Here is a 19,045-nt window from a genome sequence, read left to right on the forward strand (position 1 = left end):
AAAATCCACAAGGCCACACACAGAATCAGAAATACTGTCAATAATAACATCTGAGAAATTAATCATGAAATGCAAACTTCACCAATCAGAAGGCCATGGTCAACATCGTGTCACAATGATGGTGAAAACGACATTCTCAGATGTCAGCAGACGGAACAAATGCACTAAAAATCTCTCTATGCCCACCCCCAAAATGAACCAAAACCAGGATCCAGGACAGAGGCGTGTCCTGAAGCAGAAAGAGATGGGAAAAGGTGGGGGTGAGAGGGAGGTGCCGTGGAGGGGCAGCGGGGAAGTCATGCGCATGAGGCAGGAAGGGGCTGGGCTGGGGGTCAAGTGCAGAGCATGAGCCACATGCCCCGGGGCTCTTGGACAAAGATGCCCAGCTCCCTAATCCTTCTGGGAGGAAAGCAGTCCATTGGAGGCCTGGCAGGAGTTCCAAAAGTGAGCCCGCCCAAACGTGAGCTCACAGTTCAAACTGACCCCCCCACCCTGCTGCCCCGGGACCCAAGAGAAAAGCCCACCAGGAGAAAAGAGCCAGCAGAAATGACAAGAGACCCTTGGGCACTGGAAAGTTCTGATGGAGAATGCCCCCGAGCTCTGAACTCATCAGTGGAAGCTGGAACCTACACAAGAGGAGGTGAGGGGGCCTCCGGGAAACACAGTCCTCCACGAGGTGTCTGACAGTGAAGGATGCTGAGATCAGACGCTGGGGAAAGGGGTGAGCCCGGGGGAGGCTGTGGAGGAGAGAGAGTCTGGGATCTGGAAGACAGCCTTGTGAATGGTCACTCTTATGGCCAGTCAGAGACCAGAAGGGCCGGCAGCGAACAGGGGGAGGAGTGGCACAAGGCCCAGACACAGGCCAGCGGACTCTTTCAGAAAGGACAGCTGGGGCTGTCCTTTGCAGGGGCAAGAGCTCACCGCCCACAGACCATCCCCAGGACGCCCCAAGCACGTCCTCCGGGAGAGGAGCCCCAGCATTCCCGGTGCCTCCGCTGTTCACCACGTTCCAAGAGGCACTCAAGATCTCTGAGCCACAGCCTCAAATGTGCTTTCCCTTCCCTTGCCCCAGTTTGGGAAGCTGAGCCCAAAGAGCACCTCCCAAACTTAAAATGCTAAGGAATGTTCGGGGCTCCTGGGGGGGCGCAGTCAGTTCAATTCCAACTTTGAGTTTCAGCTCAGGTCGTGATCTCCAGGTTGTGAGATCAAGCCTTGCATTGGGCTCCGTGCTCACCGGGAGTCTGCTGGAGATCCTCTCTCCCCCTCTGCCTCTGCCCTCCCCCAAAATCAATCAATCAATCTTTAAAGTGCCAAGGAAAGTTCTAGGAATCTGGAAAGCTGTGGGTTAATGGGCTCTTTGTGCTAAGGCTCTTCCCGGAGGGGCCAGTAAGGGCTCAGAGGTCACAGATGTCCCCCTACAACCCCACATCTTCTCAAGCTCACATGGGGACTGCTCCTAGCACACCGACCACAGTGTGAGAGGGGTCATGAGGAGGCTAGATTTCTGGCCTCACTCATGGCCTCCACCTTCTGCTCCAGACCTGCTGCCCTAGTGATGCTCATAGGCCAGCTGGAGTTCTAAGGAGACATGCTTCAGTATTACCCAGACACAGAGAGCCTGGGGAGCTCAGTCGGTTGAGAGTCACCTCTTGGCTTGGGTCATGATCTCGGGGTCCTGGGATTGAGGCCCGCATCAGGCTCCCTGCTCCCTGCCCCTCTCCCAAATAAATACATGAAATCTTTGGGGAAAAAATATATATATATATGTATATATATAATCCAGACATAAAACCACTGTCCTCTACAAGTTCACATATTTTTGGAGAAACAGGTGATGGCTTTTCCTAACTAGCTTGCTTAATCTGCAAGTAACTAGTGTATAATTACTAGGAACCAGAACCCGATTCCTCTGTTTACTGTCCCATATTTACTGTCCTTTACAGGTGCACAGAAGCGGATGTCAGCTGATATCTGCTCAGCACCCCAGCTCCCTGGCCCCTGAGATGGACATGGGAGCAGGCTGAGCAGCACGGATCAGGGGCCGTTGCTCCAAGAGGAGGCCTGAAGAGATGATGTGGTCCCCCCCCAACCAGCAGGGGCTGGCAGGGCAGGGCCGGGAGGCTCCCTGCGGGGAGCATGGGGTTGGGAGGGGCATAGCGGGCTGTACTGCAGCCAGTGTTTGGTGCTCAGCGAGGAGTGGGGAGGAGGCACAGACAGACAACCTGACAACAACGGGGAGGTGGAAATGAGGGGGAATCCCCAAATCATTTCTGTTTGCCTCAGGATCGATGACATGCCTGATTCTGACCCAAGTTACCCTTTTAAAGCCTGCTCTGTAATTTTTTTTTAGCACAGCCCAGCTGATGGGGGGACGTGGTCCAAAATGGCAAAGCTTCGGAACCCTCCCCCCAACCCCGATACTTGCCACAGAGCATCCCCCAGCGGGGAGGCCTGTTGCTCAGCATGACTTAAAGTCGGGCATTCCCAAGGTCTCAGCACACGGAGACCACAGGACTACTACACACATAGTTACAAATTACAACTTAATGCCCCTGATGTTTATGTTGATGTCCAGGACAATCTGGATCATAACTCGTTTTCATCAGTCTATACTCATGGGCTCTTTCTGTAGTCCGTATGTGCAAGTTACACTTACAAAAGCCGCAGAACCGCAAAAACAAGCCGCCAGTGACAAAGGTCCCAGTAAGTGATCATCTCCCTCTGCTTAACATAACGAAACAGCTCGAGAGTGTTCTAGAACATATGCTTGCAGGACTGGAATTTACACTGACATAACATATTTGTTTGAAAGAAACTTACAAAGTATGGTAGATACGCAATTTAAGTTCAAACCATCTCCATTCCTCAGGTCAGCCTCTTAAACTGGACAGTTCAGTGGTAATCAGACTTGTTCCCAGCAGGAACCCTGGACACATTCCGTGGATATTTTACTTTGAATTAACAGTGTGAAAGTTTCCAATCATTAATATGAAGGGAAGTATATGAGAAGCTAGCATTTCTCAAGGCTGGACCTGTCTGTAACACTAGACAAGGGCACGGATTAAGCTGGATCGTCACCAAATTACTTGGCATATAGTCGTATATAATCCAATTTTCAATTTTGAGACACTGACAGAATTTCCTACCTTGGACATACAAAGTATTAATCAGCCCCATCTGAGTCCTAAATAAAAGACTAAAGGCTGGATGTTGCCCAAATGTATCAAACGTTCTGAATACAAAAAGAATATAAATAACGCAAATGATGAAAAAGCCTTAATACATGTTTACGTGACTTTTTAAAAACTTCATTGTTGGGGCACTGGGGGGCTCAGTCCGTTAAGCATCTGTCTTTGTCTCCTGTCATGATCCCAGGGTTCTGGGATAGAGCCCTGGGTTGAGCTCCCTGCTCCGCGGGGAGCCTGCTTCTCCCTCTGCCTGCAGCTCCCTTTGCTTGTGTGCTCTCTCCTTCTGTCTCCCTCTCTCTCAAATAAATAAAATCTTAAAAAAAAAACCACACACACACTTGATTAAGTTTTAGATGATTCCTCGTTGGACTGAATGCAGAAGAGAGTGGGCCCGTGTAGGACCTGTTGTGGGGGCTGTAACCTGACTTGGGCTCCGCGGGCCCAGGGGACTTCACGCCCAACCATGACCCCCAAAGGAGTTACAAAATCAATTCAAAGGCCATGAGCCACACTTGTCAACCATGAAGTACGATGAATAGAAAAACGTGCAAGGAAAATACCAAGTACTTCCCAGGATCCGTGCTGTGTATGTCACGTGTGCAAGGTCCTGACATAACCCCTGTCTCCTCCTGCCGAGTGTAGTTCCAGGACTCTGAGGACCCAGCCCTTCCCGTGCCTTCACCCCCATTCCCCACTCCCACCTGCGGTCTCACCTGGCTGGTCCACCCACCTGGCTATGGCATCAGCTGTGCCTTCTCAGGGAAGCCTTACTTGCCAGGCCCCTGAGGTGGGCCCACCACAGCCTTGATGTCTGCCCTTGCTGGTCAGCTCCCAGGTCCCTCAGTGGCAGGGCACAGGAGTGACCCCCCATAGACCTCCCAGAGGCCGTCCCCACACTGGGCTGCCAGTGATCTATCCCAGCCCCGGCTCTCTCCATGTTCACACACGTGAGTCACAAGCACATGCACACTCCACACAACCATTTTCCAGCAGGCCCAGCCAAAGAGACACCTGGAGGGAAGGCTCCCATGGAGGCAGGGAAGGGGCATATATTTCTAAGGTCCAAACTAGGATGTGCACAATAAAGGATTTCCGTGATCCGGGATATAGGGAGGACATGGGGCAAATGACACAGGATGAAGGCACTCTGGGTGTGCCCAGTGCCACGTGATGTGGGCCAGCGGGGACCCATCAGAGCACAGCACACCACACTGGGTACAGCCCGAGGAGGAGAGGGGACGGGGCAATAGAGGGCCTTGGGTCAGATGTGGGCGGAGCCCAAGCTCAGAATCGAACCCGGGCTTCTCTCCCTAAAGCACAAGTGCGTGTCTGCACCTGCCTCCCAAAGACCTCTTCATCCTTCAGTAAAATCAGAAGAGACCCAAGCAGCCCAAACCGACGATGGATGACAGCATTTCCCCAAGAACGTAAGAGTGAGTGTTCCTGGCACACCCTCAGGGAAGCCTGAGATGACACACTTTGCAAACATCCTGGTGAGTGGCACACGGGCTCCACACTAATGCGAGGAACTCGCTGTGTACATCCGACTTCACCCCCAAATCCTCTGACCTTGACATAAAGACTGCCAATCTCATTTCCTCACCAGCTGGCCCAACTCAAGAAGGACATGTGGTGGGAAGCGGCAGAAGGTCTGGAATGACACCCACAACTTCACATCCCAGTAAGACAGCAGTGAGCGCTGGGACGTCCCTTCCTGGGATGCTCCACTGAGTTTTGCTCTGAGACAGACCCTGTCACAGAGGAGCTCCTGCAGGAATGGGACATGCAGGGACACGCAGGGGGCCGGAATCCAAGCTCCACTCCTGTGTGAAGTGCAAGCCCAACCCCAGGGATACGCTTTCTCATAAAAGCCAAGACGTGTCAGTGGTTTGCTTCCCCTCGTCAGTGCCTCTGCACACGTGTGTGCAGGGAAAGGGGGGCGCGCTGCAACAAAGCCGTCTCCCCAGCCCCCAGACCGGGCAGCCCCGCGCACAGGTGCTTCTGCTGGGTGTTGGAGATGAATCCAAAAATGTCAGATCTCTGCTGCCTGGGCAAGTCAGGTGCCATGGGAGAGAGCACAGCACAGAGAAGGGCACGTGAAGGCATCGCCATGGGGTGTCGCGGGAGACTGGCTAATGCAGGGCGGAGTGAGCAGTGCCCAGGGCTGCAGGCAAGAGAGCAAGGTGGGGGCGAGGAAGGAAGAACACAGGGACAGATTTGGAGGGCTGAGTCCACAGGCCTGTGGACACGGAGGGCTCGAGGGAAGGCCTGACTGAGGGGCAGGGGAGACCGAGGGAGAAGCCCAAGTCCGACTTGGCCACTGTTTCCCACCCGCCTCTGGCACATCCAGAGGGAGCTGAGAATGGATGTGGTCTGGAGTCAGGAGTCCCCAGGATAGAAGCAGGCTGAGAAGGGCAGCCTCAAAGTGATAGCACCTGGAGGAGAGAAGCCAGGGAGGGGACCTGTGGGAACGGGGGGCCCCCAGGAAAGCTGGTCCAATGCCAGGGCACCCAGACATCCTGCGGTTTTAGGAAATCTGGACTTTCTTTCGTGGGGGGATGACAAACGCTGACAGCCAAGTCATTCGGAGGTGGAGGGCAAGTGAAAGGATGAAAAGATGAAAGGGTGAAAGCACAGTGTGCCAGACGCCCCTTGGGGAGTCAGGGAGAAAGAAGCCCCCATGCCGGTCGCACCACAGGACTGGGGGAGCAGAAGACAGGACTGACTTGAGCAAATACCATGGAGGGAGAGTGGCCAGCACCAGGGGGCCTGCTTCTCACTGAAGGAAAGGGGCAGACGTGCAGACAGAAACTGAAATCTTCCACAAACAGACTGGGGGGGGGGGTCTTCTTATACAGACAGCCAGAAGCAGAGCCTCCAACAGGGAGAGCAGAATGTGTCTGCAAGCCTTGCATTCTGTGGGATGAGCGTGGCCGCCCCCAGCAGACCCGAGGCCCCTCCCCCAGCGGGTTTAAGGCCAAAAGTTATCTGGGGCCAAGTACGTAGACTGACGGACCACCAGCAATGCAGGGCCAGCCCGCTGGACACAGGCCCACGACCCTCCACCCCAGCTCTGCTCGGTGCTGAAGCAGTACCGGAGTGGGACAGGCCAATAGGGGAGATGAGCAGTGCAGAGAAGTCCATTCATCTGAGCTAAAAAAATAGAAGAGAGAAACTCAGCCAAATGCAGAAGAATTCTGTGCAGCCCACCCTGCTCCTCCCAGAGGTTCAGAACCAGCCAGGCAGGAGGCGCGTTGGCCTACAGAAGGGCACACCTGACATACTCGCTCCCAACCCATGGCCAGCTGGGCTGCTGGGCAGCCACACGGCCTACCCCCGGGGCCACCTAACCCGGTTCTCAGCTTCCCCATCCCCCGGCCCCCAAGGGCCTGTGACTGGAGCTGGACCGTGTGGCCGGCTCTGCCTTCTTCCCCACCCAGCCTGCGCTTCCCCGGAGGACAAGCTCGGCTGAGCCTCTGCCAGCAGGGTCTGCCGTTTACAGGGTGCTGGCCTGGTGGGCACCTAAGCAGGACGGTGGGAGGCGGGGTGGAGGCCGTGCACCCCCAGGCCTGGCCCCCCCAAGTGCCACAGCAGCCACGGGTTGAGAGGTACATACAGGACGCTTGCTGCCTCTTTCTTCTTGTGAATCACAGTCCTTTCAGGCTGTGGGTTTGGTGCCCCCCCCCCACCCCCACAGCACCTTGGCCCCTCTGGGCTGACACCGTCCCATGTGGCTGGAGGGCCACGACTGCTTTGTTTGGACAAAGGGGCGCATATGCATGTTTCCAGTCTACTTCCGCTCAACTTCACATCTTAAAAGATGGAGAAACTGTGGTCTGTTCATCAGGCCAGTGAGAGCCTCTCGCTGTTTCTGGCGCGGCAGCCACGGCTCTCCTTTGTGCTCCCCAGGACGACTGTGGGAAAGGAAAGCATCCCTACCAAGACGGAAAGGCTCTCCGGCTTCAGATAAAAGACGCTTGCAAGACACGCAGCCTTTCTTGCTGAACAGCGTCCGCTGAGCACACACACGCACCACAGACGGCCACCTAGCCAACTGGGGGCCCCCACTTCCCCACCACCAAGCCAAGGCTCCGAGGGAGAAGCACTTGGCTCCCGATGGCAGAGCCTGCGAGGTGTGGACCCAGCCTTCCCACATGGGCCCCCAATCTTACTCCCCTTGCACCATGTGTCCGCGGGGTTAGCCCCCCATGAGGACCGTCTTTCTGCCCGCTTTCCCACGCCCCACCCCACCCCCCACAGCACCTACCACTCACCCCATGACCTTCTGGTCCACCTGGACCCCAGAGGGGAGTGAGCTGCTCATGGACAGCCACTTACTAATAAAACGCTGCCACCAGATCTGCACACCCCCATGCCAACAACCTATTTGCGAATTCGAGCATTTGCAAAAAATTCAAAAGGGATCCAAGTCATTTATACAGTCAAGTGCAAACAGATTTTTAGTGACCTTTTTTTGTTGACTCAGAATAAAAACCCACATCTTCTAAAACTTGCCTTTATATACCACTGAACTAAAAATGCAGCCCACACTTATGTACAAATAACTAGCTGGCTAATTGGTCCACGAAGGACATGATATATCCAAAATTCACTCTTCTGTCCAGGACGAGGAGTGGGGCAAACGGGAACGTGAGGCAGCCAGAGGCGGGTACACCCACGCCCGTAAACATCAAAGGCGCCTCTCCACCCTCTCGAGTAAGCGTTAGTAGTCCCTGGGTTTTGCAAACTACATCCTGAATATTTTTAAAATACATTAAAATCTGCACACCCTGTGTCAGGATCATTCGTGACCTCTCCATCTAATCTATTCCTATTTTCCATATAAAGGGAAGGGGGCAGTTCCTTCCCCCCGCACCTCACACCCAAACCTGTCCCTTCTAACTGGAAACCAGAGGTTCCAGTTCGACACCAGGAAAATACCAAGACGAAACCACTCTCAGAAAAGAACAGATTTACTATCGGTATCCTGTCATTCGTGACACTTTCCCGTAAATAATTTCTTTTTACCTTTATGGCAACATAGCACAGCTGCAAGAGGAGAATAAACATTCTTTTTAAAATCTCAAACCTTTTTTAAAGACGTCTCATAGTAAGTTCAACTTCATATAAAAGCTCGGAGAATGATCCCTATGCTGGGAATCCTCCGTGTGCGTGTACAGAGCAGCATCAGCTTGTTACGTTTTACAATATTAGATATAAAACAGTGATTTAAAGACTATGATAGATTTTTGTCATCCCATTGAAATTTAACACTTCAACACAATGAGCTCACTCATCTTTCAAATCTATTCACATTACGACGGTTAAGGACGAAAAAGGCACAGATGCTCTCTGGAGGGCTGACCCACGAGGCAAGCGGCTGCTGGGAGCCAGGGAGGCTGGGCTGGTGCCCCCCCAACCAGCTGGTGCCGACCCTCCCTCCCGGCCCAGTCTTGCTCTGGGGGGCTCCGCGATGCAGACATCAGTAGGGTTTTCAAAGCCAACACCTAAAATCCCCCATTCACTGAACTGTTTAAAACCAAAGCAGTCACGGAGCTGCCAAGCTTCCTTATAGAAAATCTGTTCAATGACAAGAGACAGCTGGAAGATCTTACCTGCTGCTCATTTAGCAAGTGCGCTTCCTTTGACAGCCCTTTCCCCAAATTCATCTTAAGACGGGAACACCTCCGCCCCACACCGGTCGCGCCGATCTACCCTACACCGGTCCCTGCGGCAGCGTGCCCGTGCACGTCAGGGAAGTTTAAAGACATTTCAGCTGAAGTTCCATTCTGCTCCCTCCGTAACCCATGGCAACAGGACACTGCAGGAAGCTGTGGTTTGCCCGGGATTCAGACTCTATCTCAATTGTCTCATGTACCAAAAAAAAAAAAAAAAAGCCGTTTACATAAGTCACGCTGTGAGATCATTTTTCAAGTATTTCCTCTACCGAATCGGAAGACTAGAACTTCAGCTGATGGGGTAACACTCCGTCGGCACAGCAGCTGCACAGAATTGGTTTCTCTAGCGGCGTGGCGCAGTTCACAGCCTTAATCACAGCTGCTGACGAGTCTATTAAAAGCCTCCATATGCACGAGTCTCTGTGATGCCAACCTGCGCATTCGGCTGGGTTCCTACAACTCGTCTCACGCGTCTGTGTCCTACGATCTGCCTCGTCTGCCTTCCACAGGCTGCGAGTGAAGGAACCACGGCAGATCCCAGTGGACAGAGGACGAAGAAATGGGAAACTAAGTCTAGAACCTAGGTGTCATAGCAAAACGGCCTGTTAACTTGCTGGAGACCCAGGGGCAGACCGCTCTTCCCAAAGGGCTTCTTTGCACCACGTGGTGGTCCCATCTTCACGGGCTCCAGGGCTCAGCACCCCCTCCCCCACCATGGAGGGTTAGGAGGCTGCAGACCTCGGGGAGCATCCTGCCCCAGGCTGCAAAAGGCAATGCCCACAGGCTCAAGGGGCTGGGAGAGTGGCCCTTGGGTTAGGAGTCGGGCCCTCAACTGACCGCCCTGACCATGCCAACTTTTGCTTTTCTGTGGGAGAAACATGAGCGTTCCCAGAGTAAGCACTCAGCGAGGGGAGTCCGCGAAATGGAGCATGGGACCTGCCTGAGAGGTGAAAATCTTACAAAACACAGGCATGAGCTCACGCTGCCTCAGACTGCCTTTCTCAAGAGATCCACCTGCAACCAAAGTATGAACTGACATCAAGGCAAGAGCGAGGAAGGGGCAGAAGCCATCATGACCATCCACACCACCACCCCTGAGTGCAGGAAACGCTGGGAGGGGGCCAAACAAGGGGAGGACCAGGAGGGGGAGCACCGCCCAGGGCTGTGGGACAGGCTGGGGAATGGGGGAAGGCTGCACAGAGGGCTAGGACCCGCTGAGAGAGGTGGGAGAGAGAGGTGAGAGAGGATGGGAGCAGCAGCCAACAGCACGCCCACCCCCCCACCCAGAGGTGGGCAGGGATGCACCAGGCAGCCCCGCCTCCCTCCTGCCCCCTGCGCTCCAGATAGGCCGGGGCATAATGAAACAAGCCTCAGCCCAGAGAGCTCCTTCCAGCCCTCCGGGGTGTCCGGGCTTCCGTGGATGACCCACCAGGCCTGGATGGGCCTAGAGCCACCGCCCTTGCTAGGGCCTCAACTTTAAGTTCCACACCCCCCCACTCCCCCATTTTCCAGGATTCGTCTTTCTCCAACAGGACAGTTGGCAGTATGAAGGAAAGTGGGGGCCGCCACTTACAGACAGGCTCCCCGGAGCACACGAACAAGTCCCCTTTTCGGGGAATAAACCAAGTCTGGCAGAGGAAGCACATAAGCCCAGCTCCTACCCCCGGGGCGGTGGCGAGAGAGGGAAGCGGTGTGCAGGGCGCTATGTGGTACTGACCACAGACTGGCAAGGCTGAGACAGGATCTGGCCAGGCCCAGCAGGCAAACGAACGGGACACACGTCACCCTCCCTTCCCTAATCCTGACACTCCTCCCCTCCAACTTCACCCTCCAACACGCATGCACACACCTTCCGAGGACACACTCTGGCAGTTTTCTTGAGTGGTTATTCTGTGACACTAGTTATTTTCCCTCCCTATATGCGACAGGCCTGTACTAATTTGTAGGTTTGGGGAGGGGACAGTGGGCCTCCAGCCCTGAAGGCCTGCCAGAACCTGGAGGACCACCAGGGACCAGGGACAGAACCAGACTGCATGGTAGGTACCCAAGGGACCTCTGGCTGGGACCCTGAGAAAACCCGGCCCCCAGTTGCTGGGCTGTCCACACTACCACCCAGGACCCAAGCTTGTTTTTATTTTAATCACTTTAGACAGAAATGCCCACATCCCAGCAGAGGAAGTGCAAGTTCATCTCGTCTGTGTGGTCTGTCACGTGTGGCCTGAACAGCAGCCTGCCCCTACCCAGCTCCACATGCGGGATCTCTCAGAATCCCTGTGTCCCCTGGGGGCTTTCTGTGTCTCCCCTCCAGCTGTCCACCTGCCCTTCTCTGCTGACTGCAAGGCAAGGAGAGGGAAGGGATGGGGCAAGAATCTGGCGAAGACCCCCTCAGCTGGATGGCAGCCTCAGCTCCTGGAACCTGGCTCACCTGCAGAGGAGGGAGGGACTCCCAGGCCATCCACATGTCCCAGAGTTCCAGCACCTGCTGAGGGCAAGTGTCCAGGACACCAGACACACACACTGTCCCACCCTCCCTATTCGGATGGGTATGCCGGCTCAGGGCCAGGTAAGGACTGAACTCAGACCAGGGCCCACAAAGACCAGCCCCTAATAAAACCAGGTGTGGGTCTGGGTGCAAGCAAAGTCTGGCAGGGGTGGCAGGGTGTCCTGGTAGGCACTGCAGGGCACAGAGCTGCACAGAGGGGGAGCGGGGAGAGTGCCGGCTTGGCTGGGGGTCCTTGCCTCGCCTCCCCCCAGACCCAGGCAGGTCAGGCCTACCTGACCAGTGAGCTACCTAGCAGTTAAGCTAGGGGCCTTCAATGGGGAGCTATGGCCCAGAGAGCCAGACAACAGGAAGCAGGTACCAAGCACCTAGGGCTGCAACACAGGGCTGGAGAGAGCCCAGAGGCCCTTTCTTTGTTCCCTCCTCCCCACACCCGCCCAGGGCTCAGTCCTGAGCTGGGAAGCATAAGCACCTGGGAGTGGCAGCAGAGGCCCTGTGGGGACAGGGTCAGAGCAGCTCTGGGAACAAGTCAGGGGAGGGTCTTCTGGCCAGAGCACACAGATGAGAGGGGAGCAGACGACATTCTAGCGGGAACACAGGCACGCTGGGCAGACAGGACACTCTGCAGCCACGTAGAAAATCCTGCCGAGAGCCCCTCCTGTATTCTGGCAGGAGCCCTCCCAGTAGCCTCCCACCTCCCCAGGCGCCTCTCATGGGTTCCTGCTCCCCGGCCCATGCCAGTCTGGGAAGGAGGAGGAGTACCTTCCCCTTAATGCCCTGCCCTGGACCCGTAAGGACTACCCAGGTCTTCTGGAAAACACACACTCTACTCAAGGTTCCAGCGTGGCAGAGGGAGATGAATCTGAGGAGCAGCCCCTCAAGCGCAGGCATACCCCACCCCCAGGTCTGGACAGGTTGGAAGGAAATGCGTGACCTCAGCGCCCTCTGCTGTCCAGCCCCCAAACTACCAGTCCCTGCAGACCACACCTGGGCGGTCTCCCCTGCAAACTTCCCCTGGGCACAGCGCTCTAGATTCCCATGCACAGGGGATCTGCAGTGCCCCCAGTGGGGGCGCAGAACCAGAGAGAGCCAGAAGGAGCAATGGGGAGCTCCCCATGGGATGCTGGTTAGAGCCGAAGAGGCTCAAGGGGCAGCAGGACCCGTGGGCCGGGCACTCCCCAGAGGGCCCTCTGGAAAGGGAGCAGAACAGCCAGGTCCTCTCCCCCTCCCAGGGCCGAAGCCAGCTCAGCGATTCAGCTTTAACTGGAGGGCAGCAAGCTTGCTCTGAGGAGGGCCGAGAGCAAACACTTCCAGGTCTGTGGGCCACAGTCATACCACCCAGCTGGGCCTCTATGACAACAGCACAGCCTATGAATGGAGAGACCGTGTGCCAATAAAGCTTTATTTGAAAGACAAGCCTCTGGCCTGTGAGCCACTGTATGCAGACTCTGGCCCTTGCCACCACCTCTCTGCCCAGCCCCAGATCCCCTGGCTCTCTGGGCTCTCCCAGCGGCTTCTCTCCCACCCTACCTGTTCTCCAGTTTGGTGGGTGGTGGTGGCCCCTGGTCATTTAAAAACTTCACAGCTTCCGTTGAGCCTCCGGATGCTCCAGGAGCTCCTAAAGGCAGGGAACGCCTCTGGTGAGCTTGAGCAGTGGCTTCCAGCTGCTGCGGGCAAGATTTGGGCCCTGTCCTTCCCTTTGCCCCTGCTCGGCCCGAGGACCTTCTACACACAGCTGCATGGACCTAGGCCTTGGACACACAGCCCCGAGTTCTCCATATTCAACACAAACATCACCGTCTCCCTCGGCTCCCTGTTGTCCACTTACTCTAAAGCCTCCCTTATACTTAGCATCTCTGGTCACAAACCTATTCCGGTTCCCCCCGCCACCTCCCAACCACAAACATACCATGGCCTGCCATGCCTCCTTCCAGGATTTCCCCAGCACCAGAGGCCTCCCACTGTGTCCCCAGGTCTAAGGACCTTTGTGCAACCTAGTGACACTCGACCCCCTCTCTGGGCCCTGGCCAAGCGCGGGCACCCCCCAGCTCAGTCCAAGAGCCTTCCTGCCACAACTGTACCACATCAGAGGCACCGAAGGTCCCAGGGCCACCTCCTCCCCATTCCCTTTTGCCCGGGGGGCTCACGGGCCATTTCCAACCCCCACCCGTGACAGCTGTCACTCCCCCTTTCCAACAGTGTCTGCTGACCCCACACACATGCCAGTCACGCACGCAGTCTCACACATGCTGCATCATGGAGGACTTCCTGGCGCGTTGGTCCAAACAGCTAAGGCAAGAAGCCCCCACTGGCCTGCACTCGTGCACCCCCCACCCCTGCTCCCCACTGCACCCGCTCCCCGCTCTGCGCAGGGACCACCGGGGACCAGTCCAGCTGTGCACACAGTGAACTGCTTTTTTCTCCCCGTGGCCAGCAGCCTACCACGGCGACACTGGGGACACTGGGCGGAGGACCTCTAGAGACTTGGGCCTCCTGTGCTGGTCTCGGGGCATGGCTCCCTCATAAGCCTGTGTGTTCAGTTCAGCACCCCAACCCCGGGGCCCTTCTTCTGGGCTCTCGGCACCTTTGGACCCTCTCACAAACATCAAGACCATGGCTCATGCCCCAATCTCTGCCTGACTAAACACCTATGGGGCAGAGATGCCCCGCGATCCACGCTGGGCCCACAGGGCTGGTCACATTCTTCCTGACCGGTCTCTCGGGTCACTCCCTCCCAGGTGACCATCTGCCAAGGTCATGACCAAAATGGGCACCTTTTGAAAACACACAAGATCTCACCTCTGACATGTCTACAGCAACTGTCTCCTCCCCTGACCCCCCTCCCCAAGGTCCTTCCCCAGTTCCCGCCATCTGTCAGCAGCTCATCTCCTGCTGAGGGCAGGCCCCTCCATCCCCCCCACTCCATACATCCTGTCCCCTCTGTCCCATCTTCTTCCTCCCTTGCGCTCACCTGCAGAACCCCAGCCGGTGACCACTGCCCACCCCAGCAGTCAGCAGGGCTGTAAGGCTCAGGCCAAGCATGTTTTCTGGAAGCTGGACTACAAACCCAGAAAGAAGCCCCTGATGAGAACATGCGGTTCAAAGATACATCACGAAGGGCCACCCATGTAGTCCCGCCCAGGCCATAAGGAAATGCCATGTGCCAGCCCCTCTCCGGGGTGGGTGTTCTACACCCAACACACAGTCATGGGCCGCAGATCAGTCTGGCCTCTCTACTCATGTACAGAAATGGAATCCTTGGTGTCTGCCTTCTTTCTGGGACATTCACCAGCACTCCCAGGGCAGCCACGGGGCATCCGAGGCATGAAGACATCACAGCTTTCCCGTCCTTCCCATGGCCGGGGGACAGGCAGGCTGCTTCTGCTCCGGCACCCCTTTCTTTCTTTTTCCCACGTGCATGTCTCCTTATTCCAGCACCACAGACTGAAAAGAGCACACTCGGTCCTGCTCTGCACATGTATGCCTGCGCTGGGTAGTCTATTTCTGGGCATGCTCTTCTAGTCCACTGTCTGTCTTTCCCTCCATATACCAACACTTACACAGTCCTGAACTGCTCTCACTTTGTAATGAGTTTTGGCAGCAAACAGCGGAAGTCCTCCTACCTACTCTTCTTCCAAGAATATCCTGGATACTCTTGGCCCTTTGCATTTCTATGCCAAGTTTAAAATCATCTTCTTAAGTTTGACAAAACACCTGTTGGGATTTTGATTAAAATTGCATTAAATCTATATGCTATTTTCTAAGTGTACCCACAGTTGACTATAGTATATGGACAGAATATCTAGCACTTTGCCAAGCATTCATTAGTTTTAATAATGATTCCATTGATTCTTTTAGATTTTTGATGTCCTAATCATATGATGTGAGAATAAGAACATTTTCATCTTTCCTTTGTGGTTTTAAAATTTTTACTGTTTTTACTTTCTTCATATGCTGAGACTGGCGATAAACATTTGAACAGAATAGTAAGAGCGTATGTCTTCCTCTTGCTCGGGACCTCAGGGGAAAAACTTACATATGCTGCTTTTTGGGGTTTTTATATCATTGTCAGATTAAGGAAGTTCTCTTTAAATCCTGTTTTGTTAAGTTTTGTTTTGTTTTCTTTGTTTTTGTTTTTACCACGAATGGATACTGGCTTTTCCCAAATGCTTTTCCTGCTTCTGCTGCAATGATAGACAATTCTACTTTCCTCTGTTAATGTGGTCCATTATACTGATTTTCAGGTGTGGAAAAAAATCACGTCCCTGGAATGAATGTAAGCTGCTGGGCTGTGCTTCTGTCAAGAGCGTGGCGTCCTTCCACCTCTGCTAACCACTGGACAGCCCCGCCCCGCCCCGCCCCTCTCCTCTTGGGTCCTCATCAGCTTTGGGGGCCAAGGTTTTGGAGGCCTCATCCAACGAATTGGGAAGGAAGCCCACCTTCAGGGATTCCCTTGCTGGTTCAGTCCGTTCGTTCTCTGTTTCATTAATTCCTTCTGCCTCCCTCCCTGCCCAGCCTCCAATACCTCTGGGTGGATCTCACTGCTCTCTCTCTCTAGCCTCAAGACGACCTTCCACGTTCTGTCCCCTCTGGTGCCTGCACCATAGCACCATGAGCACCCCCTCCAGGCACCGGGGCAGCTGTGCACCATGGTTCAGATGCACACATTTCAGCATCATCGCTTGACTCCGCAGTGATTCTCCTTTCAACTACGGAGCTCATGGTGGAACACGTACTCACGGGTGTGCGAGCACCGCCTTCTTGTCACAGGAGTCCAGCCGGCCTGGCTATAGCAGTGGACAGACCCTGTGAAGAGTCCTCCACAGCTGCCGAGACTCGCTTTATGGTCCAGCACGTAGCCAACATTCCTACACGCTCCACAAGAGAGTGGGGAGAATGTGCCCATCAGGGGCAGTCCCGCGTGGGGTCCCGAAGGCCAAGCTAGGAGTCTTGCTGTTGGGATCCCCTCTCTTCCAGACCTTTTCCTGCTCAATCCACCAGTCACAGAGCAGGGAGTGTTAAAAATCTCCTGCTACATCTGTTAGTCCACTTCTCCTGCTTCTATCTCTTTTAGCTTCAGATACGTTGAGACCAAGCTACTGCATGCATGAATCTGAATGAGCCAGATTTAGACTGTAACCTTTTGGGCACCTTGGGGGGCTCAGATAGTTGAGTGTCTGCCTTCGGCTTGGGTCATGATCTCTGGGTCCTGGGATCGAGCCCCATGTCAGGCTCCCATTTCACTGGGAAGTCTGCTTCTCCCTCTCCTTCTGCCTCTCCCCCTGCTTGCACGCATGCCTCCCCCCTCTCAAATGAATTAGTGAAGTCTTTAAAAAAAAAACAAAAACAGAATGTAACTTCTTACTGCTCTTATTGTTGTGAAAGCTCCCTTTTTACCTTTAGGAAGGCTTCTTGCCTAAAAGCCAACTCTGACAACAGAGCTATGCCACCGTTCTTCCTTTTTTCTAGATTTTATTTATTTGAGGGAGGGAGGAGGGGCAGAGGCAGAGGGAAAAGTAGACCCCCGTTGAGGAGGGAACCCAATGCGGGACTCAATCTCAGGACCCCAGGATCCTGATGTGAGCCAAAGGCAGACACCTGACCAACTACATCCCCAGATGCCCTGCCATGTTCTTCTGATTGGCGTGGCATGGTGACTCCTTTCCCATTCTTCTGTTCACTTTCTGTACCCTCCAGTTTGACACACATCTCTAGTAAGAGTATAATCAGATTTTTCATGCAGGCTGACCATTTTTTCTTTTTCCTTTTTTTATTTTTTTTGACCATATTTCTTTTTAATTGGAATACTGAATTCATTTAAAATCACTATCCTGGACACCTCGTTTTATTCAGTCACCATTCATTTGATTGACCCACACATTCACTATGTTATATGGCCCTCCTCGCTCCTCCTCTCTGTCCCCCAGCTTAAGTAGCTCTCTGTCTGACTCTACCTCCAGGGAACCCGACCCCAGGTGCTGGTGTCCCAGAGGCCTCAGGGAGTGGACTAGAGACCAGACTCATGCCGAGAGGCCAGGCTGGTGGTGGTCGAGGGGATGTAGAGGCCTCCAGCAGGAGCAACATGGAGAGAATGTTCTAAGACGCCCAGGATGATTAAGCACCAAATGAAGGTTGTTGTGAAAGCCGGTGCCTCTGGGGAGGGGACCAGACAAGGGAGTGAAGGCCAAGAGTCTGGGGACAGTCCGAGAGGATCCTAGGACACCTGCTGAAGAGGAACAAAGGGAAGGACAGATGGACAATGTGCTCCACGAGTTGCCCTCGGAAAGAGGCTCACCAGTGACAAGGGTTCACGAAAGTTACATGTAGCGTCTACATTTTCAAATCCTCAGACAGGAAAAAAAATAGCAAAGATTTGATCTTATGTCTCTAAGGTACCAGTTTAACAAAAGTGAGAGGTCCCAGATGTGGCAAAAAGACCACAGCATGCAGCCCGGCATGGCCTGGAAAATGCTATTGATCCCACACCTCAGTCTCCCCACCTATACCACAGAGACCATGTCAAGCTCCTTGTGGAGCTGGTCTGAAGGTCAGAGAGAAAAGATAAAAGCGGCCGGCCTGCCCTTGATCAAGAGCACAGGGATGCCTGGGTGGCTCAGTTGGTTAAGCAGCTGCCTTCGGCTCAGGTCATGATCCCAGCGTCCTGGGATCGAGTCCCACATCGGGCTCCTTGCTCCGCAGGGGGCCTGCTTCTCCCTCTGACTCTGCCTTCCACTCTGTCTGCCTATGCTCGCTTTTGCTCGTGCTCTCTCTCTGACAAATAAATAAATAAAATCTTAAAAAAAAAAAAAAAAAAAAAGAGCACAGACCACGACGGGTGACATGGCGTGAGAAGCCCCAGCACTTCCTCGTGGGCGAGGAGACACGAGCAAAAAGCATGCGGCTGCGGAGGCCGGGACCACATCAGGGACATGGAGGTCAGACCATAGGCTGCCACCACGAGCCTGGCTGATGCGACCTCGTCACCTCACCTCACCTCACAGAGGCTCAGACCCCTTCCACGCCCCTTCCAGAAACATGCAGAGACGACACCTGGCAAGCCACCTAGCCTGAGAAGGTAAGCTCCGTGGAGAACCCCCCTTCCAGTGGCAGCAGCACTGCTCTGGGGGTCCGAGCCAGCAGGCCCGGCCTCACCCGAGCACAAGTGTGGCTTCCACGAGAGCGTGGATGCTGAGCACTACTGACCAGAACCGCCCCCTACTCACCACGAGACCACCGGCGAGAGACCCCACCACCAGCCCAGCTCCAGCTTCCAGGCCCACGCTCCGACTCTGACACCCCACCCCCACCCACATCCAGCCCAGAAAACGAGGTACTTTCAACGGCCCCTTCCGGCTCGAACAGTCAATGATTGCAGTTTTACATGAAAACACAAATTACTCTGCTATTTTAAGCAAGAAACAACCAAAGTTGGTTTGTTTCAGTTTATTGTTATTCAGGCTGTAAGAAATTACCTTATGTAGTTAGTTTTTAAAACAGATCCAAACAGATATTTGCACAACTGTGTTCGCAGCAGGGTTCTCCACGGCAGACAAAAGGTGGAAGCAACCTAGGCGCCCGCTGTCAGATGGAAAGATGGACACAACGTGGCTTACCCACACAATGGACGAAATGGATGTTCTGACACGTGCTACACTGTGGATGAACTTGGACAACACTGT

At 54.4% G+C, this 19,045-nt stretch overlaps 1 protein-coding gene across 4 annotated transcripts in view; it reads right to left on the reverse strand.

Annotated features, from left to right (window-relative positions):
- The window catches only part of RGS12 (regulator of G protein signaling 12), a 106,254-nt gene that overhangs the window by 49,474 nt on the left and 37,735 nt on the right, over positions 1-19,045 (reverse strand). The window contains exon 1 of one of the 4 annotated variants that reach the window (XM_044267883.1): positions 8,804-9,275. The exons of the other annotated variants lie outside the window; for them this stretch is intronic. Within the exon in view, the coding sequence (XP_044123818.1) occupies positions 8,804-8,857 (54 nt within the window). The 5' untranslated portion in view covers positions 8,858-9,275. Of the gene's footprint in view, positions 1-8,803; positions 9,276-19,045 lie in introns of those variants that run through there. 4 annotated transcript variants of the gene reach the window in all.

The sequence above is a fragment of the Neovison vison genome, chromosome 11 (assembly GCF_020171115.1).
Source record: "Neovison vison isolate M4711 chromosome 11, ASM_NN_V1, whole genome shotgun sequence".
In the NCBI taxonomy this organism is placed as follows: Eukaryota; Metazoa; Chordata; class Mammalia; order Carnivora; family Mustelidae; genus Neogale; species Neogale vison.